Source organism: Arvicola amphibius, chromosome 4, assembly GCF_903992535.2.
Source record: "Arvicola amphibius chromosome 4, mArvAmp1.2, whole genome shotgun sequence".
Lineage (NCBI taxonomy): Eukaryota > Metazoa > Chordata > Mammalia > Rodentia > Cricetidae > Arvicola > Arvicola amphibius.
This window is the reverse complement of record NC_052050.1, coordinates 27463416-27487040: the sequence shown is the minus strand read 5'-3', so window position 1 is coordinate 27487040 and position 23625 is coordinate 27463416. Positions and strand designations below refer to the sequence as shown.

General features: G+C 37.5%; 1 protein-coding gene across 5 annotated transcripts in view; it reads left to right on the top strand.

The window, feature by feature from the left end:
• Positions 1-23625, top strand: part of Spag9 (sperm associated antigen 9) — a 131540-nt gene that overhangs the window by 41126 nt on the left and 66789 nt on the right. For all 5 annotated transcript variants that reach the window (XM_038324969.1, XM_038324968.1, XM_038324967.1 and 2 more), the window contains exons 3-5: positions 499-569; positions 7327-7421; positions 12781-12931. In XM_038324969.1, the coding sequence (XP_038180897.1) occupies positions 499-569; positions 7327-7421; positions 12781-12931 (317 nt within the window). The remainder of the gene's footprint in view (positions 1-498; positions 570-7326; positions 7422-12780; positions 12932-23625) is intronic.

Sequence of the window (23625 nt, the reverse complement as noted above, 5' to 3'; positions counted from 1 at the left end):
TTTATGTGTCAGAATCTAAACTTTTTCCTTTTTGTTTTGCTATTTAAAGCATTTTGTGAGCCTGCTCCACATCAGTGCACTTCACAAAATCCACCAACAGAGGGAGCTAAGTAAAAGAAGATGAGTCCCTGAAATCAAGAAGATTCAAAGCAGAGATTAAGAGTGAAGTGTTGTCATCCTGCTAGTACTGAACAAAGAACTTGATACTTGAAAATGGTTGAAATCAACCATCTGGGATTTGACACAAGGTTAAAACTTGTGTAGTATTCATTTTTAAGGATGTGATAGACATGTATGTGTTAAAGAACCAGTCTGGTGTTTTACACTCTTCTCTGAAGGTGGTGAAGATGATGAAATGAGGTCACTTTGTGCAGAATTTCACATGGAGTACTGGGCTGTAAAGTTGCTAAGGATTCTGGATAGCACACAACATTTTAAAGACTGACTTCTAAGAGTACATTTCTTGTATTTGATTAAGTATATGTATCTTGATTGCAGTTAGCAGACTTGAAGAAAGAGAAGCAGAACTGAAGAAGGAATATAATGCACTACATCAAAGACATACTGAGGTGGGTGCTGGGTGTTCTTACTATGCTGATATTGGAGCACAGAAATGGACTTTATATGTCTACATTTTCCTTTGAAAATTAGAATAATTCATAGGCATCATCTCCAGAAAATACTAGGTGTCATATGGCATTTACCAAAGTTAACTTTTATTCTTTTTAAATCTAGAATTAAATTTCCATGTAGGAAATTTATATACCACAGAATAATTTCGTTATTTAAGAGAGTTCCTTGGTTAGCTAGCAAAACCTTTGTTTATATAGTAAAAAGTTTGCATAATGCTGAGAAAATTGATTTGCTACCAGTTGGGGAAATGTTGCATTGCTAAAATATTGGTTTAGCTCTCTACATTTATATAATCTAGTTGTAAAGGATTTATATCAGATTTATAACACATTGAATGTGTTTTGAATGTGTTTAAAGGGATTCTTATTTTCAAGCATTTGAGATTTATTTATATGCTAATTTATATATTTTTATTTTTTGACTGTGTACCGTATAAGTGTGGTGCCTCCAGAGGCCAGAAGAGGGCATCAGATCCTCTGGTTGTTAGCTGCCATGTGAATGCTGGTAACTGAACCTAGGTCATCTGGAAAAACAGCCAAGACTTTTAACTGCTGAGCCTCCTTTAGTTTTTTTGTTTTGTTTTGTTTTTTTATTTTGAGACAAGGTTTCTGAGATAGGCTGTCCTGGAACTCAGTTCTGTAGACCAAGTTGGCCTTAAATTCAGAGGTTCACCTGCCTCTGCCTCCTGAGTAATGGGATTAAAGGTGTGTGCTTCCTCTAGTATTTTACATTAGTATTTATATCACATAATTCCCTTGTAGCCCTTCATTTTAAGAGTCTGTCAGTCTTTAATATATTGTATTTATTTCTGTCTTGTCATTGTAATGATTGTTTCTGTGTGTTCCAGTCTGGAATTCACATACTGAAATGAATTTTACAGCCCTCTCCTCTCTCCTATCCCTTCATCCCCCACCCCCCTCTTTCTGTGTCTCCTTTCTGTAGCCCTGATTTACCTGGAATACACTCCAATACAACCAGGCTGGCCTTGAACTCGTAAAGTTATACATGCCCCTGTCTCCAATACTGCAATTAAAGATATGTGCCACCACTCCTATCAATTTTCCCTTTACTAATCCTGTTTTATATTATGTCTGATTCTAGGGTGGTTTTTTTGTTGTTGTTGTTTAGTTTGCTTTTTGTCATTATCTGACAACAGGTTTCTCTTGTGTAGCCTGACTGTCCTAGAATTTGCTGTTTACCAGGCTAGCCTTGAACTCAGAGATCCTCCTGCCTCTGCTTTCTAAGTCCTGGGATTAAAGATGTGTGCCACTTGGACCACCCGGCTTGATTCTAGTTTTTTTTTCCTAACAAACAAATAACTTAAATTTATATAATTAATATGTACAGAATAAGATTAATTTTAGAAGTAACAAAACAGAAAATAAATACTTATTTTCATAAGGGCTCATATCTTTACATACAACTAAACATAATGACTACATTTTTTACTATCTTCTAAACTTTTCTTAAAGTTTTGAATGATAGGACTAGAGTTGGCCCAGCAGATAAACACACACTATACTCTTTCAAAGAACATCAGTTCTCATCACCCATCACAGTGACTCATAATCAAACACCAGGAACTCTAGTTCCAGGGATTGATTCTAGTTTTTAATCTATTGTTTATTTAGGTGATGGTGATTGAGCCCAGGGCCTTGCTCATGCTAAGCAACATTATTGAGATATTCCCACAACCCTGTCTGTAGCCTTCAGTTCCTGGTTTTCTCCCATTGCTTGTGTAACCTATCCTGCCTCTGGAAGGGACCAATGTTGCTGCTTTGAAGCACCATAAAATCACATTACACTCAGTTTCGTTGCTTTTGAATAATGTAGAATTTCTTTCCTACTCATGGGTTTGGAGTTAAGTATTACTACCTGAACACAAACTGTCACAGAGTTGATACACAGTAGTAGAAGAAAATGAGCGACCACAAAGGATCATAGAGCCTTGGAAAGATGAGAGTAGGTTATGTAACAGTTTTGTTGTTGTTGTTTTGTTTTGCTTTGTTTTGTTTTTCCAGACAGGGTTTCTCTATGGCTTTGGAGCCTGTCCTGGAAGTCACTCTGTAGACCAGGCTGGCCTCTAACTTACAGAGATCCACCTGCCTCTGCCTCTCAAGTGCTGGGATTAAAGACATGCGCCACCACTGCCCGGCTGTAGCAGGTTTTTAAGTATATTAAAAATATTCCATGTTTTGGGGCTGGTGAGGTGGCTTAGTGGCTAAGAGCACTGCTGCCCTTCCAGAGGACCTGGGTTCAATTCTCAGCACCCTCGTGGCAACTCACAACTTTCTGTAACTTCTGTTTCAGGGGTGTAATGACATCACACAGACATACCTTCAGGGAAAACACCAATGTACATAAAATAAGAATAAATTAGTTTAAAAAAATTCTTTAAAAATACCTGTGCTGGCCGGGCATGGTGGCTCACACTTTTAATTCCAGCACATGGGAGGGAGGCAGAGGCAGTTGGATCTCTGAGTTAGAGGGCAGCCAGGGCTACACAGAGAAATCCTGTCTTGAAAAAACAGGAAAACAATGTGTTTTAATAATATATAATTTACTAGATAGTAAAAGTATTTTTAAAAACTTCATTGTTAAAAGCCTACAGTTGATGCTTTTTATACTATTCATTTCAGTACTGGTGTAAGGTCCTGTATGCAGTATTTACTTGTATTGCTTATCAATGATGATAATTTAAAATACAGTTGGAGAAGTATATTTAGCTGTCATAAATAATAGTAAAGTTCTAACTTTCATAGTCATTAGATACTATTAAATTATGATATAGTATTAAAGTATATTTAGATTATTTATATTTTTAAATATGCACATTCTTGAAATAACATGTATAAAATGTAATTTTCCTTATATTTATTTAATAAAAGTAAAGATACATTTCTATGAAAAACCTCCCATCAACTTCCCATGAGCAGGTATAAATTTTCAGTCTGTTTCCATGTCTTCAGAGATGAACACTATTGGAACAAAAATGGTCTCAAGAAAAAGATGGTTACTAAGTCAGTGATCTGGGTCTGTCCATTCATAAGAACTTTCTCATGCTGATTGACAGCTTTTTCATAGGATCCCCTCCTTCAGTTACAAGAGGTTCTATCTTCTGCCCTGACAGACTATTTTATTTGTCACAAAGTAGGCTTATGTAATGCAAATAAGTCTACTTTTGAAATGTGAGTCTGTTCACTATAACCTAAAATGTTCTGTTTATCCATCTGCTCTATAGAGCCTCTTCATTTTAGCAAGAATAAATAGCTCTGTAATCTCTTAGTGTACCTTTTAAAGGTAATCTCTGGAAGTCTCCAGAGAAAGCGGTATTTGTTACTTCCAAAGAAGGTAGCATTTTTCAAAGACACAAAATTATTTTAACTGTATTTTGTTCAAGCACATTGTTTACTGCTAACAGTGGGAAAAATATTCTGGCTCTTTTTGAAAATGTGAATGACCACTCTTTAATCAAATACTAATTTTTTTTACTGGATTTACTTCAAAGAATGCATACCTTGCTACATGTGGTAGTCTATGCTTATAAGCTACCTTAGCACTTCAGAAGTTGAGGGACTAACCTAGGGTAGTAAGGTCTACGTCAGTCCGGCTATTCAACAAGGCCCTCTAGCATAAGACGAATGATGTCAGATCCCCTGGAACTGAAGGCTGTGTGTGAGCTGCCATGTGGGTGCTGGGAACCAAACCCAGGTTCTCTGGAAGAACAGTCAGGGCTCTTAAGCACGGAGCCCTCTCTCCAGCCTCTTTGTTGTTTTATGTGTGTCATGTTGTTCAGACTGGCCTCAGATTTGCTATGTAGCTGAGGATGGACCTTAAACTACTCATTATTCTGCTTCCATTTCCACGTACTACATTACAGATGTGTGTCCCATACCTGACTTAACTTATAGGTTACATGCTGTATGTGCCTTTCTGAGCCTCTATGTCTCATAGAATCTCATTGGTTTAAAGACAATAGCTTTGTAGAAAGATTGAAGGTAATCAAAATTATAAGAACCCATGCTCTGTAAAACTTCACCATTGCTTTGCTTTTTGGTTTTGTTAGTGCTGAGTCTACCTTTGCTGTGAAGATATCTCAGCCAAGGACAGTTGTTAACCTATGTCAAGCAACAGTTTTTCAGACAATATAGTTAGAATTCTTCTCGATGACTTCAGGTGTCACAGAATTTACCTCTAGCTATGCAAATTAATTTGCATCCGGATAAGTTGACAGTTTATCTGAGATGGAAGAGGATTAAAACTGGGAGACTTAATTGCACCTTGCCTTAAAAAAGCCTTATTCCACTCTCAAGTTTCTTTTTTATCTGAAGTACTGGCCTTCCCCTATCACCCTCCTTTAAAATCATAACCATACTGTGAATCATTATTAAAATTTTATGTGCAGTGTAGCCTTTTCTTCTGTTTGTGAGATATAGATTGTTTTAAATATACAGAAATGTTTTAGTGTGTGGGATTTTCTTGTGGGAGCGAGGAGGAAAGGACAATGAACTCATTGCTTGCCTGGAGAGTTAACTGAAAGGACAGATGCAACATGGGCCCTGCAGTGTAACTGCTCGAGTAGCTGCATCAAACAGATTCTTGAGTCCTGGCTTTAAAGCTAATGGCAGAAAACAGTTTTGTTATTAGCTAGATATTTAACTTAAGCAAGTTATTTTATTCTATACCTGGGGTTTATCTATAAAATTGTGATATTGTGAAAATTAAATTAAAAATATTTAAAGTGAAAATAGTTGGCATTTGCTATGATAGCTGCTGTTTTGGTCCTTTGTCCTGGTAAGGGCTACTTTAGTCTCATCTGTATTTTCACATTGGGCCATTTGGAATGCCAGGGTATCATCCCTGGCATCAGTCGTTTGAAGATTTCAAATGTATCATTTTCTAAATTTTTTTTTATGGCCCTGTTTGGCAGGTATTTAAAAAGATAATAGAGAACCAATCTATAGTAAGCTATTCGGATGTAAAATTGGTTCCATCTTTATATTTTATTATATATTATTTAATAAATTAATTACTATAAAGCAATCTGGAGGAAGTATCTTTATTCTTTACATTCTCCTATTTGAACAAATTACCTCTATTATGATTACTGTCTGGGTGTAAGGACTCAACCAAGGCTTTCTAAAACCTTTTTGACAATGTTATTTACATATACTAGGCCTAGCATTCATTTTGCTATATTAGTCTTAGTTTAATTTTTTTCTTGAAGTTTCTTCTTGATACAAGAAAGCAGCTATTTGTGATTTGCTGATAGAACCAAAAATTTTTTTATGAAAAATTCTTTTTGAAATGGTATGGAAGAGAAAACTATACATTTAAAATAAAAGATGTAAATAGCCTTTTGATACTGTATTCATATTTCTTTACTGTTAACATTTCTCATTTAGACTAGCCTTTTTTTGTAAGTTTTTATTTGTATGTGTATATATGTATACCAGGTGTCTGTGAGTTCACATGGAGGTTACTCAGCCTTTTCAGCTCCTGAACTAGTTTTTTTTTTTTGTTTGTTTGGTTGGTTTTATGGGTTTTGTGTGTGTGTGTGTGGGGGGGGGGTTTGTTGTTGTTGTTTTGTTTTATTTTGAGACAGGGTTTCTCTAGCTTTGGAGCCTGTCCTGGAACTAGCTCTTATAGACCAGGCTGGCCTCAAACTCACAGAGATCCACCTGACTTGAACTAGTGTTTTTTAAAAATGTTTTTAAAAATAACCTCTGTGTGTGTGTGTGTGTGTGTGTGTGTGTGTGTGTGTGTGTTATATGTGGAAATAAGAGGACAACTTGTAAGAGTCATTTCTTTTTTGCCACCATGAGAGTCCTAGGGATGGAACTCACATCCATATTTAGCTTTCCTATCATATGACTCCTTATCTGACTCAGAATCAAAGTAGTCTGGTATTCTTATTTCTATCAATTTTTTACTATTATTATAGATGATTATATTAAATACTGATGTTAGTAAATTAACACAGGAGAAAGTACTTTGTAATTCTTTCAACTGTAAATCTACAGAAATAATTAAAAATACTGTCATTGCCAGGCAGTGGTGGCACACACCTTTAATCTCAGCATTTGGGAGGTAGAGACAGGCAGATAGATCTCTGAGAGTTCAAGGCCACTCTGGTCTATAGAGCAAGTTCCAGGACAGGCTTCAAAGCTACACACAAAAACCCTGTCTCAAAAAACAAAAAAACAAAGCAAAAAACTGCCATTAAATTAAATTGAAATTTATTTTCATGGCAGTGATTCCTTTTTGGTGTGGAAAGATGAACATATAGAATTTTTTCTCAAGTTTGACATTATTTTCTTTGTTTCCCATTTTAAGTGAACAGGTTTCTCAAATGCTATTATTTTTAATCAGCAGTCTATTATAACCAACTACCAGTGTCTGTGTACTAATTTGTATTATTTATGCCAATATTATTTAATAATATCACATACTGTACAAACCATTTTTGCAATGCAAAGGAAGATATTAGCTATTTTTACTGACTCCAGCATCTTAAGAGTATTTGCAAATTCCTTTGCCATTGCAATTCTTTCATTCCTTAATACTCTTTTACATGAAATTGAGTAATCTTGTAAATAGAACTTTGTACCAAAATGTTTCCTTTGTTATAATTCTGTTTTATTTTAGGTGATAGCCTAAAATTTTGTATCTATTTTTTCTTTCTTAAAATAGATGATTCATAATTATATGGAACACTTAGAAAGAACCAAACTTCATCAGCTCTCAGGGAGTGATCAACTAGAGGCTACAGCTCATAGTAGAATTAGGTAAGCTTTGTTATACATTTTTGCCTGAGAAAATGTGAAATCGATAATCTTTTGTTTCTGTTTTTCCTGTTTTTTAAATCTGGAAACAATAGTCTGCTTTCAGAATATCTCTACTGTGATTGGCATGCAAAGGGAAAGAATAGCATGCAAAAATAGAAATGCCATTTAAAAGGTTAGATTATGAACCTTATAAATTGCAAGCAATTTTATAAATTGTAGGATTTTAATTATTTTTTGATACTTGGTGGGAAATCAGAGTAGGTTTGAAATTTTCCAGTTTGTGGATATGCCGAAAATTTTTGATTTCTCTCATATAATTGGTTCTTTCTGTTGCAGAGAGGCAGGCTTGAAAGGATTAGCCAGCCATCTGTTTGATGTAGGCGTGTGAATAAATTATGTAGATCTCTAGGTATTGTAGCCAATGAGCTAAGCCAAGACTCTTAGTGGAGAGGAACGTAGTTAATAGGCTGGCTGTCCTCTGGGTTGCTGCATAAAAGCTAGAAGCAGCTCTATGGTTATGAGGTGGGGAGAGCGAAATGACGTCATCACTTGGGAGCCGCTGCAGGATGGAGTGGAAAGCTGCTGCTGATGGCATTGTTTTTGTGGCGGCAGCTGAATGACAGATCCTCACTACAAAGATACCCCGTTGGCCCCCGTGTAGGCCTCCTGGTTCGGACGTTTCACCATGCCAGCACAGCGCCATGAATCCTGGATGCATGCTGCTGTTTGTGTTTGGCTTTGTTGGCGGGGCGGTGGTCATTAATTCTGCTATCTTAGTATCTCTCTCTGTTTTGCTGCTTGTGCACTTTTCTATTTCTACCGGCGTGCCAGCGCTGACGCAGAACCTACCAAGGATACTCAGGTACTCCATTCTCTCTTGGAAGCTCCTGCTTTGCCGGTTTCTTTCTCTTTTTCTTTCTTTTTTTAATTCTTAGCACGATGGGTCTGCTTTGTAACCATTTCTGTTGCAGATTCAGAAAATGGAAAAAGGCCTCAAGCTAGGATGTCTGTTCTTATTTTATAGGTTCCTAAATGGAACCCTGCTTTGTGTTTGGAAATTTTAGACCAAAGAAAGGGATTTTCTGTTGTACTTGTACACAGATACAAGGTCAGTGTGGTCTGAATGTTAAAGAACAAGGAAGTGCAGGAGCCAAGTACCAGGTCCACATTTGTATAGCTCTGGATTTAGCTTCTGGGCATTGAGGAACAAATAGCTTTTGTTGTGGGTGTTGCATACGGCTGGCCACAGGATATAGGCGTATTTTGTTTCAGTTATCCTTTGCCTGGTGAAAGGTTTGCTATCAGTTTTATAATTTTTAATAACAGCTTGTGGAAACTGGTATTTTCCTGCTACCATAAAATATATTTTAAACTAAAATCTAAATTCCTAAGATAAAAATAGACTGCCTTTGCCTTCCCCTCGTTATTTGCACATCAAAGTTGTGGGAGCGAGAGCTTTACAAAGCCTATTCACTATTGTTTGGTCAGATGTTGCTTTTCTTTTCTTTGTACTCCTGGGTGACAAATGTCCATGCCTGCTTGTGGGGGTGGTTATCAGCCTGTGTAGTTTTGCTCTTGTTCACTCTACTTGCATCCTGAGCGATCTTCCACATCTTAAATGTTTATGGATTTGTTTTCTTGTTTCCTAACTCCTAAGGCCAAAGTATCTGATTTGTTCAGATTACTCTTGTGTCCATGGTTTTAAGTTCATAGAATATAACTCATTAGTGTTTAAGTGATTATAAAAATACCTAAATCCTCATTCAGATTTAGGCAAGATGAATAGAAGTAGCTCCTTCCGTATGTTTTTTTTTTTTTTTTTTTTTTTTTTTATTCATAGGCTAGCTCCCATTTAGTTTTAACATTCAGAAATCAGATTTCTTTAAGGTCTAAAACTACTTGATCATTTATTTTCTTTCTTTCTTTCCTTCCTTCCTTCCTTCCTTCCTTCCTTCCTTCCTTCCTTCCTTCCTTCCTTTCTTTCTTTCTTTCTTGGTCATGTAGTCTCAGCTGGCCTTGCGCCCTGCAGGAACAGACTCCCCTCAGTGCTGGAATTACTGTTTTCTGCTTGGCTCTTTCCTGCTGTATAAAAGTGAGGGACAATCTCATTATTCTGTATTATGTATTAGGACACAAAAGAGTTGTGTACGAGTTATGTGTACTTAGGAAGTAAGGAAATTAAAAACCTGTAAGCTCAAAAATATGTATCATATTAATATAAGACTAATATTAAGGGACTGTCTTAGGCTTAGGCTCTGTTGGAGAAGGCATTGCCATGAAGTGGCTAAACTTGGAGCTACATTGTCCCATGTGTGCAGCCCTTGGGCCTTTGGCATTTTGTCTCATCTCTTAGTCTCCTCTTAAGTTTACCTCAGTGACTTGATCTAAAAATCAAGTGAGCGTTGTTTTTCACTTCATTACAGCTGCAGGATACATGGTCCGTTATATCAGTCAGTCAGATTCACAATCGTGTGTGTCCATTATATCAGTCAGTCAGATTCACAATCGTGTGTGTCTCACAAGATCCATGGTCCATTCTATCAGTCAGTCAGAGTCACAGTCGTGTGTGTCTCACATTGATAATAGAACTGCTTTTAATTTCAGTCCTGCCAGTTACTATTACATAAAGTCTTGGAACATCAATTTTCCTATTCTGAAATCTGAGAAAGCAGTGCCAGTTTCCTGGTTGGCTAGATCAGTAATGTAAATCAGTTATCTGGCTCAGGACTTGCCATGTGGTGAGTTGTTCAATGCCTGTGATCTTTCGCCTGTCTCTTGATCTGTAAGATAGATCTTACTAATCAGTTGTTTTTGTTGTGATTATAGTCAAGAGACAATTTGAAATAAATGTTTTCAAAAATCAGATCTACATATAAGCTAATATTTAAGTAACCAACTTAAAAATCAGTATATGGAACTAAAGCTACTAGTTAGAGAATATAACAACGATTCTGATACTTGACAGCTTTTCTTCTGTTAGTGAATAAAATGGCTAGACAGTGATAGCAGATGTTTCAGTTTAGGGATTTAAATCTGCCACTTACTATTTTTCTACAAATTCTCCATTCTTTAACTTTTCTGTGACTTTTATTGCAGGGTTTAATACATACAGTACCAAAAATGTACACCAACAAAGTCTGAAACTAGTGTTTTCCTTCCCGAGAGTTTTGTTTGAGAGTTGGATACTATCAGACTTCTATAACCATGTGTCTTTCCCCATCAGTTGTCTACCTGATCGATACAGAGAGGAGCATATGGTGAAACTGTTTTTCTGAGCTGGAGCAGAGAAACCCATGGCGTCTTTGACCCATTTGACAGATGGCTAAAAGTCCCCTTCCTAAGAATCTATTTCTTTGAAAAGCTGATAAAAGCAGAATAGAGAGTTGGCAATTTTACTTGTGTTTTAGATTACATAGATGAAATAGGAAAGTAAAATTTGGGTTCAAAGAAGACTTTCCAACAGTTTAAAAATGTGTTCAGTATTCCATATGTATGAAAAGGAGTTCATATGGGAAGATAATTCTAATGACTGGCTAGTTAGTAGTTTGACTTTTGTTAGAATCCATGTGATGAATTCTCATGAAATTTTACTGTCTTCTTAGCTTTATATCAGACACACTGATTAATACCCACTCTCTTTTTACTTAAGGCCTGAAGGCTCATTAGGAAAAAAAATTCAAAAAGTAGTTTGGGAATTTTTGTTCCCAAAATATGTTTTCCAAAATTGGAAATAGACATCAGGCTGGTAACTTCATTTTTTTCAAGTTAAAGAAAACCAAAAACTTACTATCATTTAATGAGAAAAAACAGGGTTGGGATTTAAGACAAAGGAACTAAAATGATGTCGTTTAAAGTAAGAGCTAATAAGTCTAAGAAACAAATTCTGCTGCTTGGGAATAAAAACATGTAATATGTGCTATACTAGTCATTAGGGAAAAAAGTTCTTTTTGTTTTCCACTTATAAAATATCTGACTAATGTTTGTTTTGTTTGAAATGGCACTTATTTATTTATTTACTTATTTATTTACTTATTTATTTATCTATTTATAGGTGGAGGTCAGAGGGCAACCTTTAAGAGTTAGTTCTCTCCTGCCGTGTGGGTCCTAGAGACTGAACTCAGTCTGTCAGGCTTGGTAGCGACTAACTGCCTTCATCCCCCAGTCGTCACTCCAGACCTGTGGGGGTTTTATTGTTGTTTGGTTGGTTGGTTTGGGTTGGGTTTTTTTTTTTTTCTTTTTTTGAGGCAGGGTCTAATGTAAAACTGGCAGGCTTCTCTCTTGCTTTGTGGTAAAGGGTGACCTTGAACTCCTGATCCTCTTCCTGTCTACCTCCCAAACAGCTGGGGCTGCAGGTATGCGCCACTGCTCGCAATAAAAAAACCTTTTGGAAAAGAGCTGTCCAATTTTCCTGGCAGTGGTTTTCTTCTCCTTACTCTGCCTAAAGGAACTAATATAGCATGATTTATAGAAAACTGGAATTATTTATTTATTTTGGTTTTTCAAGACAGGGTTTCTCTGCAGCTTTCAAGTCTGTCCTGGAATTAGCCCTTGTAGAACAGGCTGGCCTTAAACTCACAAGGTCTGCCTGCCTCTGCCTCCCGAGTGCTGGGATTAAAAGCATGCGACACCACTGCCTGGCTTGAAAACTAGATTTTTTTCTGAAAAAACAAAAAATAAAAAAAGAAACAAAAAAACTTCTGAATTTTTACTATTGAATAGTATCCCTGTTTCAGAATATATTCATTTTCCTCTAGGCAGAAAAACCCTACCCTAAAAACACCCAGTGACTGTAATTTGAGGAAACAGGAAGTCTAGGAACAGGGATTGGAGAGTTACCTTTGTCTGCTCCCCATGACTCCTAACCTACACTGTTAAAACTCAGCAGCTCTTTGCAAAGATCACCAGACCAGATCACCACCAACTTCCTGGCAGAGGCAGGTATTCAGGTGTGTGCCTGTAATCCTGACAGAGTAGGCTAAACAGGAGGATCTCCAGTACTGGTTTAGATTAGGCTGATTACTGAGACCTTGTCACTAAACAACCCCAAACGAGCCAACCAAAAATCACTGTCCAGTTTCTTGACACTTTTTTTTAATTTCTAGAACTAACGTAAACTTTTTAGGCTGTCCTTTCTCTTTGGTATATATTTATTTAGGAGTGCATACAGTGTTTAGGAGAGCTGATTGCAAACTAATAAGACTAAGCGTTCTATGACCCAGGTAGACCTTGACCTTGTAATCCTCCTGCCTCATTTCCAAGTAGCTGGGATTTCAGGTCTGTTCAAGCCTAGACTTCTAACGTAGAGTCATGACAAATAAAAAACTAAAATGAATGTTTGATTTCCCCCCTCTTCAAATAGAAAAGAGCGGCCTATATCATTAGGAATTTTTCCGCTACCTGCTGGAGATGGATTGCTTACACCTGATACTCAGAAAGGAGGCGAGACCCCAGGATCAGAGCAATGGAAATTTCAGGAATTAAGTCAACCACGTTCTCATACCAGCCTGAAGGTAAGCTTTATTTTTGTCAGTTTACATTTTATAAGCTTTGTTATCCAAATAAAGTAGCAGGAAACCAAAGGATATTAAAATATAATAGTTTAGGGTTGGCCAGATAGCTTACTGGGTGAAAGTGCTTGCCATCAACCCTGACAGTCTGAATTTAATCCTCAGGATCCACATGTTAGAAGGAGAAAGCCAACTTCTGATTATCCTCTAACCTCTACACAACCACACGATCCTAGTTCACACTTCATCCTACCCCACACACATAAAATCTAAATTTAGAAACATAATGGTCTATATACATTTTAGTTTGAAAGTTATTTTAAAAAGAACAAAAAACAAAACTTGAGATGAGCTCTTCCCAGGGGTTTATGGTTTTGCTAGTTAATTTTAAGTTGTATAGGAAAACAAAACCAAATACCGTTAAATCTTTATCTTAATTACAGTCACTATTGCTGTGATGAAACACCATGACCAAAGCAGCTTGGGGAGAAAAGGGGTTATTTGATTTATGGATAGTTGAACATTATCATAGAAAGTCAAGGCAGGCCAGGCAGCGGTGGCGCACGCCTTTAATCCCAGCACTCGGGAGGCAGAGGCAGGCGGATCTCTGTGAGTTCGAGACCAGCCTGGTCTACAAGAGCTAGTTCCAGGACAGGCTCCAAAGCTACAGAGAAACCCTGTCTCGAAAAACCAAAAAAAAAAAAAAAAAAGAAAGTCAAGGCAGGAACCTGGGGGCAGGAGCTGATTCAGAGGCCATGGAGGAGTTCTACTTTCTGCCTTGTTCCATTGGCTTGCTCAGCCTGCTTTCTTATCCAGAGCTGGTACCACCTCACAATGGGCTGGGCCCTCCAACATCAATCACTAATTAAGAAAATGCCCTACAGGCTTACTTATAGCCCAGTTTAAATGAAGGCATTTTCTCAATTTAGACTGAAGCAGGAGATTTGCAGTCAGTTTGAGTGTAGCATAGGCTACATAATGAGTTTGAGCAACTTAGTCTACGGAGTGAGAACCTATCTCAACATCAGAGAGAGAGAAAGGATGAGGAAGAAAAAGCTGTCATGTGAACTCAGCCTGGGCAACATTAGGCAACATAGACCTTACCTCAAAAAACAAGCACATAAAAATTTAAAGTTATATTCTATATCTTATAAGAGAATATTTACAAAGGGATTATTGTTTTATTAAAACAAAGCCAACCAAACATGGTAGAGCACACCTTTAATTCAATTTCAGTACTCTGGATTGGAGGCAGGTGAATTTCAGAACAGCAAGAGCCATATACTGAGACCCTGTCTCCAAAAGAAATTTAAAAAAAAAATAATAAAGGGAAAAAAAGTCTTAGTATCTTATAAAATCCACTGTGTCATTAAACAGACTACCTGTTTATTTATATATAAATGAATTCCTCCTCCTCCTTTTTGGTAAAGCATGGTCTCAGGTATCCCAGGCTAGCTTCTCTACATAGCTACTCAATATGTAGTCAAGGATGACCTTGAACTTCTGATATGACTCAACCTCCTAAGTGCTAGAATTATAGTAGTCTTGTGCCAGTACACCTGGTTAATGTGGTGCTAGAAACTGAACAGAGGCTTCATACATGCTAGGTAAGCACTTCATGAGCTTCATCCCAAGCTCCTTATATCCTTTCTTCTTTTCTCCCTATAATATTTATCATTATCTAAGTGCCTGTTATCTTCTAAAAGACTAAGCCATTTATTTATTTACTTTGTTTCTTTTCTATGAAAACATAGTTACAGGGAATTTATGTACTGTTACATTCTTAGCATTTAGGAAAATGTTCAGCAAATTGTAGTAACTTAGTACCTGGGTTTTTTTGTTTTGTTTTTTTTTTTTTTTTTTTTTTTTTTTTTTTTTTTTTGTATTGTGACAGGTCACACTATATATCCTAGGCTAGTGTTATACTCGTAGTCTTCCTGTCTCAACCTTCTTTGTGCTAGGATTATAGACATGCACCAGCAAAACCAGCTAGAACATATTTGTTTTTGAGAGAGGGTTTTTCTGTGCAGCCCTGGCTATCCTGAAACTCACTTTATAAACCAGGCTGGTCTCAAACTAAGAAATCTCCATGCTCCCTTCCTTCTAAGTGCTAGGACTAAAGGCATGTGCCACCCACCATTGCCTAGCAGTTTGTTTTTTCTTCCTCCTCCTCCTCCTCCCCCTTCTCCTCCTCCTCCTTCCTCCCCCTCCTCCTCCCTCCACCTCCTCCTTCTTGTTACGTCTTGGTGTTTTTATGAACTGTTTTCTTTTTATATGTATTTATGAGTATATGCCACCTGTGTGCATGTGCCCAAGGAGACCAGGAGAGGGCATCAGTTCTGGAGCTGAAGTTACAGGTGTAAACTACCTGAATATGTGTATTGAGAACCAAACTAGGATCCTCTGGAAAAGCAAAAAGGCTCTTAACTGATGAGATGTCTCTCCAGGTCCAAATTATTTGTTTAGATGATAGAATTGCCAGGTGGTGGTGGCACCAGCCTTTAATCCCAGCACTTGGGAGGCAGAATCAGGCAGATCTCTGTGAATTCGACACAAGCCTGGTCTGTAGAGCAAGTTCCAGGACAGCCAGGTCTACACAGGGAAACCCTGTCTCAAACAACAACATAAGGACTAGATGTTAGAATCTTCTGAGACAATATGAACAGTCTTTTAGTTGTAGATGATAGAGATATTCATAACCATTTCATTGATTTTTGATATATATATTCAAAACAGTAGGCAGTCACTAATATTTGAAAGTTCTCCTCCCCTCAAAAAGTAAATATTGCCTGTCCCGCTTCATTTATAATTTGTTAGAAGCTCCTTGTACTCAGAATATGTCAATGGTAATGTTGTTCTAAAAAAATATAATACATTTTTTTAATGTAGGTTTAGTAGAGCTTCCAAAATACCTCTCTGTCAGTTGCTTACTTCCTGTGTTTTTACAGCATGCCAAAAATGTATACTAGGGGCTGGAGAGATGGCTCAGGGGTTAAGAGCACTGGCTGCTCTTCCAGAGGACCCAGGTTCAATTCCCAACAACCACATGGCAGCTCAGAACTGTCTGTAAGTTCCAGGGAATCTGAAGCTCTCACACTATTTTACACAAACTAAAGTTAAATAAATTTTTAAAAATGTTTACCATGTAGCAACTATGTTTTAATTAGTATCCAAACTGAACTCTAAGGGAAGATTATTGTAATTCTTTTATTAATCCAGTAACATGCTATAACAACCATATTGGCAAATTATAAACCAATTAAAATTATAAATAAAATTATAATTAAAATTATAAAAATTATAAACCAATTAAAATGATTAATGGATTTAGTTCACTCTGGAAATACAAAGATACACCACTTTCCAAAGAGTTTGTAAAACAAAATCCAGTTTGATGTATTTGATCTGTGGAAAGGCTCAGGAGGTAACAGTTTTCAGGAACAAGGTGGTACATTGTAGATTGTAAAGTCCAGTTTGTGAAATATGCCTGCTAATTAGAATCCACATTATTGCTCACCTGAGTCCTTGTAATTATCCAGAGCCTTTCTTTAGCTTTGTCAAGGCTTGATTTCCCACAGGGACCATGTCCTGGGCATGTCACATATGCCCTCTTATCTTGGTTTTCATTTCAGAAAGGAATTGGAACAGATTGGTGTGTATGAGTGTGTGTTGTGTGTGTGTGTTTGTGTGTTTGTTCATGCACTGGGTGCTGCTGTGAGCCACTCACTGTTCCCAGGTTGGGAACAGTCTCCTGAAAACTTTGATAAAAACCTAGCTTTGTTTAGTGAGGGCGTGCTTTGACTTCATTGTGAAAAGGAAAATCAAGTTATGATTATAAACCTTAATTTTGCTAGCACAACTTTTTTTGAAGATTAATATATGATAATGTTCTATGAGAAAAATCCCATGATGAGTTTTAAACAGTATAACAGGAGGCAACAGAAAACTTTGGAGGAATGCTACAAAGGAGATGTGCCAATGATTGTAAAGTTATGAACTTTTATGATTGTTGAAAATATCCTAATGTAAGAGATCTGTCAACAGTGCCAAGAATTACAAGGGTTTCTGAGAGTGATGTACCTAAAAACTGTTCAAGTCTTTTCTTTACATATTTCCTAATATATTTTTGTGGATATAGACAAGTAGGTAAATGATAGAATTTCAAGTGTTGTTATGTGCCATTAAGAAAGCAAAGTAAGCCGGGCGGTGGTGGCGCACGCCTTTAATCCCAGCACTCGGGAGGCAGAGGCAGGCGGATCTCTGTGAGTTCGAGACCAGCCTGGTCTACAAGAGCTAGTTCCAGGACAGGCTCCAAAGCTACAGAGAAACCCTGTCTCGAAAAAAAAAAAAAAAAAAGAAAGAAAGCAAAATAAGGGCTGGCGAGATGGCTCAGCAGTTAAGAGCACTGACTGCTGCTCTTCCAGAGGTCCTGAGTTCAATTCCCATCAACCACATGGTGGCTCACAGCCATCTGTAATGAGATCTGGTGCCCCCTTCTGGTGTGCAGATGTACATGGAAGGAATGTTGTATACCTAATAAATAAATAAATCTTTAAAAAAAAAAAAAAAAGAAAGCAAAGTAAAACTGGGTGTGGCGCTTGTTTATAATCCTAGCATTTTGGAGGAAGCCAGGCAGGCAGATCTCCATGAGCTTAAGGCCAGGTTCGTCATGGAAAGTTTGAGACCAACCAGTGCTATACCATAAGAACGCTGCCTTGAAAAGAGGGGAAAAAGCAGCCTGCATTGTAGTACATACATTTGATCCCAACACTCAGGAGGTCAGCCAGGACTGACATAGTGACACCTGTCTAGAAACAATAAAACAAACAAAAAGTAAAGTAAGGGTCAACAAGATAGAGCAAGATAGATCATCCGGAGCCAGGTGATGTTGGCTCACACCTTTAATCCCAGCACTCAGGAGACAGAGGCAGGTGGATCTCTGTGAGTTTGAGGTCAGCCTGGTCTACAAGAGCTAGTTCCAGGACAGCCAAGACTACTACACAGAGAAACCCTGTCTTGAAAAACAAACAAACAAAAACAAAAAACAACAACAACAAAATAGATCATCAGGTAAAGTGTACCTTCCACAAGCCTAACATTGTGAGATACCTGAGATCCACATAGTGTGAGGAGAGAAAATGGATTCCTCCTGCAAGTTGTTTTCTGACTGCTCTGTGTAGACACATGCACATACATGCACACACACACACATACACACAGAGATTTAATAGAAAAGAAAAAAAAGAAGAGATGTTGAGCATTATCCATGCAAGATATGTACAAGTAAGAAAGCATTACAGTGAAATCTTTAACATTACTAATATGTAGTAATCATAATAATAACAGGGAGGAAGCAAGGTAAACTAGAGAGTAGTTTGTTTTGAAAGATGCTTATTTTTAGATAACAGGATGGGCAAGTAAGAGGAAATGTGCAGAAATAGTTGTGAGGAAATCATGATAGCAATACCAAGGTTCTGTAGTGGGGCTATACCTGGGAATGTTTGGGGTGCAATTTCTCTTCAAATCTTTGTAGTTGGACTTTATGTCGGGATTTCTGGCCCCTCAGTAATGCTCCCCAGTAAAGCTTACCAGTTGTAAGAGCTTGTTACTAGCTAACTCTTACAACTTAAATTAACCCATTTCTGTTCATCTATGTATTACCATGTGATTCATGGCTTTACCTGTCCTCCAACTTGTCTTGCTTCCTCTGCATCTCCTGGCAACTCCTTACACTCCACACTTCTTCCCAGAATTCTCTCTGAAAATCTTACCTAGCTATTGGCCAATCAGCTTTTTATTAACAACGAGAACACATTTTCGTAGTGTACAGAAGTATTATTCCACAGCATATCTTCTTATTTTATTTTATTAATATTTATTGAGCTCTACATTTTTCTCTGCTCCCCTCCCTGCCTTTCCCCTCCCCACTTCAATCCTTCCCCAAGGTCTCCATGCTCCTAATTTACTCAGGAGATCTTGTCTTTTTCTACATCTACGTAAGTCTCTCTTAGTGTCTGCATTGTTGTCTAAGTTCTCTGGGATTGTGGTTTGTAGGCTGGCTTTCTTTGCTTTCTGTTTAAAAACCACTTATGAGTGAGTACATGTGATAATTGTCTTTCTGTGTCTGGGTTACTTCACTCAAAATAGTATTTTCTAGCTCCATCTATTTTCCTGCAAAATTCAAGCTGTCATTATTTTTTTGCTGCTGTGTAGTACTCCATTGTGTAAATGTACCACATTTTTCTTATCCATTCTTCAGTCGAGGGGCATTTAGGTTGTTTCCAGGTTCTGGCTATTACAAACAAAGCTGTTATGAACATAGTTGAGCACATGTCCTTGTGGCACAACTGAGCATCCTTTGGATATATATTTGGATATATACCCAAAAATGGTATTACTGGGTCTTGAGGAAGGTTATTTCCTAATTTTCTGAGAAATTACCACACTGACATCCAAAGGGGCTGTACCAGCCTGCATTCCCACTAGCAATGCAGAAGTGTTCCCTTTTCCCCACAACCTCTCCAGCATAAGTTGTCATCAGTGTTTTTGATCTTGGCCATTCTTACAGGTATAAGATGGAATCTCAGAGTTGTTTTGATTTGCATTTCTCTGATGACTTAGGGATGTTGAACATTTCCTTAAGTGTCTTTCTGCCATTTTAGATTCCTCTGTTGAGAGTTCTCTGTTTAGGTCTGTGCTCCATTTTTTTTTTTTTTTGGGTTATGTGTTCTTTTGGTGTCCAATTTCTTGAGTTCTTTGTATATTTTGGAGGTCAGACCTCTATCTGAGGTGGGATTAGTGAAGATCTTTTCCCATTCTGTAGTCTGTCATTTTGTCTTGTTGATTGTGTCCTTTGCTTTACAGAAGGTTTTCAGTTACAGGAGGTCCCATTTATTAATTGTTTCTCTCAGTGTCTGTGCTACTGGGGTTATATTTAGGAAGTAGTTCCCTGTGCCAATGAGTTCAAGTGTGCTTCCCACTTTCTCTTCTATAAGGTTTAGTGTGGCTGGCTTTATGTTGAGGTCTTTGATCCATTTGGATTTGAGTTTTGTGCATGATGATAGATATGGGTCTATTTTCAGTTTTTTATATGTTGATATCCAGTTATGCCAACACCACTTGTTAAATTATGCTTTCTTTTTTCCATTTGATATTTTTTGCTTCTTTTTCAAAGATCAGGTGTTTGAAGATGTGTGGATTGATATCTGGGTCTTCTATTCAGTTCCATTGGTCCTCTTGTCTCTTCTTATGCCAATACCAGGCTGTTTTCAGTACTGTAGCTCTGTAGTAGAGTTTGAAGTCAGGGATTGTGATGCCTCCAGAAGTTCTTTTATTGCATAGGATTATTTTGGCTATCCTGGGTTTTTTTTTTTCTTTTTTGCTTTTCCATATGAAGTTGAGTACTGTTCTTTTGAGGTCTGTGAAGAATTTTGCTGGGCACCACAGCACATCTTCTTACAGCACCAGTCTACCTGGCCCCAGACAGCCTTCTTTGTGAACCTAGTGGACCGTTCTCGCCTGTTTTCATCATTTCCCAGTTTGAGTGCATTCAGGTTTTTGAAAGGTTTTCTACATGCAGCTGGCCTCACCTCCCACTTGCTCTTCTCTGTTCCTTTTAGTCCTCTAAACACTGGAGAGTCAATACCGTGCTTCTGCTAATCTAGGTGGTTCAAGCTCCATATTTGTATACTTTGTCTGAACATTGCTGTTCACAAGCTTATCTCCAACCATGACTACTTTCATAAACTCTAGGTTTCTGCATCCAGTTGCGTTTCTTCCAGATTTTTCCACATTTAAGTTTTTCTTGCTTTAGTTACTATCACAAGCATACCCTTCTCAAGTACCACAGTTTATATGAAGCCTTACTCTTGACTCTGTATTCTTCCCTCATCCTCTTCCCCTCAAGGGCTGGCCTTGAGTTCTCAATCTTTCCATTTCAGTACCCTCTATACTACTGTGGACACTGGATTGATAATCTCAAATTAAAATTTAGAGACCAGTACAAGGAGGAAAATAGGAGTTTTATATTTTATTGTTAGCCCAAATTTCTTTCTGTAGTGAATTGATAAAAGTGAGTTGGTGAAAATGAATCAAATGGGCAAAGCTGTTCTTTTTTTAAAAAATGTGTAATAGAAGTGCTAAGTATGGAAATGAGTGAAAATTTTCAAGTGAGAATTTTTTTCTGCTCCCTCCCCAGCCCCAGTGGTTCTGGGGTATCATGAGAACCCAGGGTCTCATTCATATTAAGCAAATACCCAAGGCAAGCCTCTTCACCAAACTGAATAACATTTGAAGAAACAAAGGAGGAATTTGCAAACAATAGGCAGCGCCTCAGATGGTAACCATACTCTGAGCACTCTAGTGTAGCACTACTTTATCTTGCCTGCCTTTCTCTGCACAGGTCAGGCCTACAGTCGCTAGGGAGGACAGAACAAGCAAAGTTAGATCTTCTGCGTAGCAATGGAGTCAGAGCTCCGCAGTGTAAGGGAAGGATATCTTTAAGCAGGGCAGCCTGACTTATTTTTCAATTCCTGAAACATTAACATGGCCAGCATCAGGTGTCTGAGCCTTAGCCAATGAGGAGACTGAGGGAGGCTCGAATTTGGAAATTTATGGCTGTAGGTTCAAGGAGTTTGAGTTGCAGTGCTAATAATAGGAGTACATGTGACTCATAAAAGGAAAAACCTGTTTAAGAAAAGTAGAGTGATGGGAGAAGACAAAAGACGGAGGTGGAGATGGCAGGGTAGAAAGAAAAGCAAACTGGAAAGACTAGTTTTGTGTGTGCCTAGAATTCAGTAGAAGAATTGACCATGAAAGGAAGAGAGAGAGAGAGAGAGAGAGAGAGAGAGAGAGAGAGAGAGAGAGAGAGGAGAGAGAGAGAGAAATGGATACAAATGCTAGCAGGTGGGCAGGGGAAGGGGAAATCAATTACATTCTCAACTGCAGTTCCAGTCTTCCTTTAATGGGACACCTTAGTTTTTCCTAGCTTTTGTTGTTATAAGCAATGCTGTAGTGAATAACCACCAAGGTCTGAAAAATGAGCATGAAAAGTAAATAGGATAATATATTTGCTTGTAACTGCCCCTCCCATATGTGTGTATATATTCCCCAAACAGTTTTCCCTTTGAATAGTATTCTGGGATGTTAATTGTTAGCAGTATATATGATTTTTAGAACTGAGAAAAAGGCAATTTAAAAATCATTAAAAGGACTGGATTTGTACCTACTTAGGAAAGTTTTGATGAGTCCTTTTACAAAATTATGGTGTGAAATTACTTGTATAGAATCACTGTGAGAGGCTCATGTTGGCAGGAGCTGGTATGTAAAGGCAATGGTCAGTGTGTGCTGCATTCTTCAGGAGATGTGCTTAGCATACAGAGCAGAAAACTAAACAGAGCCAGCATTCTTGCTTAGAGTTTTTCTGTCGTCCTCGTGGCTAGTAAAGTTCAGGAATTGTTCCTGTTTCATGGTCCTCACAAACTTGAATCTTGATAGTAGTCCCACCTTATTCCTGCTGTCTTATTTTTCTTAGGAAATGTATTATCTTAAATTTAAAATTGCAAAATTTTTTAAACTTTTGAGATAATTTTATGCTATAACAGAAATAAATAAAAATGAAATTTTAGCAGAAAATGGATTATCCATTGTGATTGCATACTCTTCTTGCTTGTGACAGAGCATAAGGAATTTGCCCTATAGTTAACAATTTTTTTCTTTTTTTTTGTTTTCTCTTTATTTTTATAGTTACAATTTTTGTCTGTATATTTTTTCTACACCTGTATCCCCATTCGATAGGTTCAGAAAAAACCCATAGCTCACGATGGTGTCAAATCATAAAAGGATAGACTTGGTCTTGTCACCCATTTAAACTTTTGCTTGCGTAAAAGAAGATAGAATTATTTCTTTGTGGACATTGACTTCCTTTTGTTTTGAAGACAGACTTCACTCTAGCCCAGGCTGGTTTAGAACTCACTATGTGTCCAACCTGGCCTTAAATTTACAGCAGACCTCCATCTCAGCCTTCTAAGTGTCAGGATTGTAGACACATGACATCAGGCCTGGCTTTTGTTACACATTTATTGTAATGCATGTTACCAAGATGCTGATATATATTGAGAATTAAAATTAATAAAAACCTGAGTAAACAACAGTATTTGAAAATAATGGTGTTTAAAGCTTATATATGTGTCTTCTATGCCATAGACACATAGGTGTTTATTAAATACTCACTGATATTTAAATATTAAAACAAGCTCTTAAAATAAGGGATAAACAAGGGCCTTACCTCAGCCTCCTGAGTAGCTACAATTACAAGTTTGTGTCACCATGCCCAGGACATGACCAAGTCTATCCTTTTATGATTTGACACCATCGTGAGCTATGGGTTTTTTCTGAACCTATCGAATGGGGATACAGGTGTAGAAAAAAATATACAGACAAAAATTGTAACTATAAAAAAGACCTTAGCTTTTACATGCACATATTGATAGCACATATTTATAGTTTTTAATTTTTTATATGCATGAGTGCTTTGCCTACTTGTGTGTATATCTACTACATTGGATCCCACAATTCTGGAGTTGTAGACTGTTGTGAGTCAACATGTGAGTGTTGGCAACCTAATCCTGATCCTCCGGAAGAACAACCAGGATATATTTATTAATTTTAATTCTCAATATATATCAGCATCTTGGTAA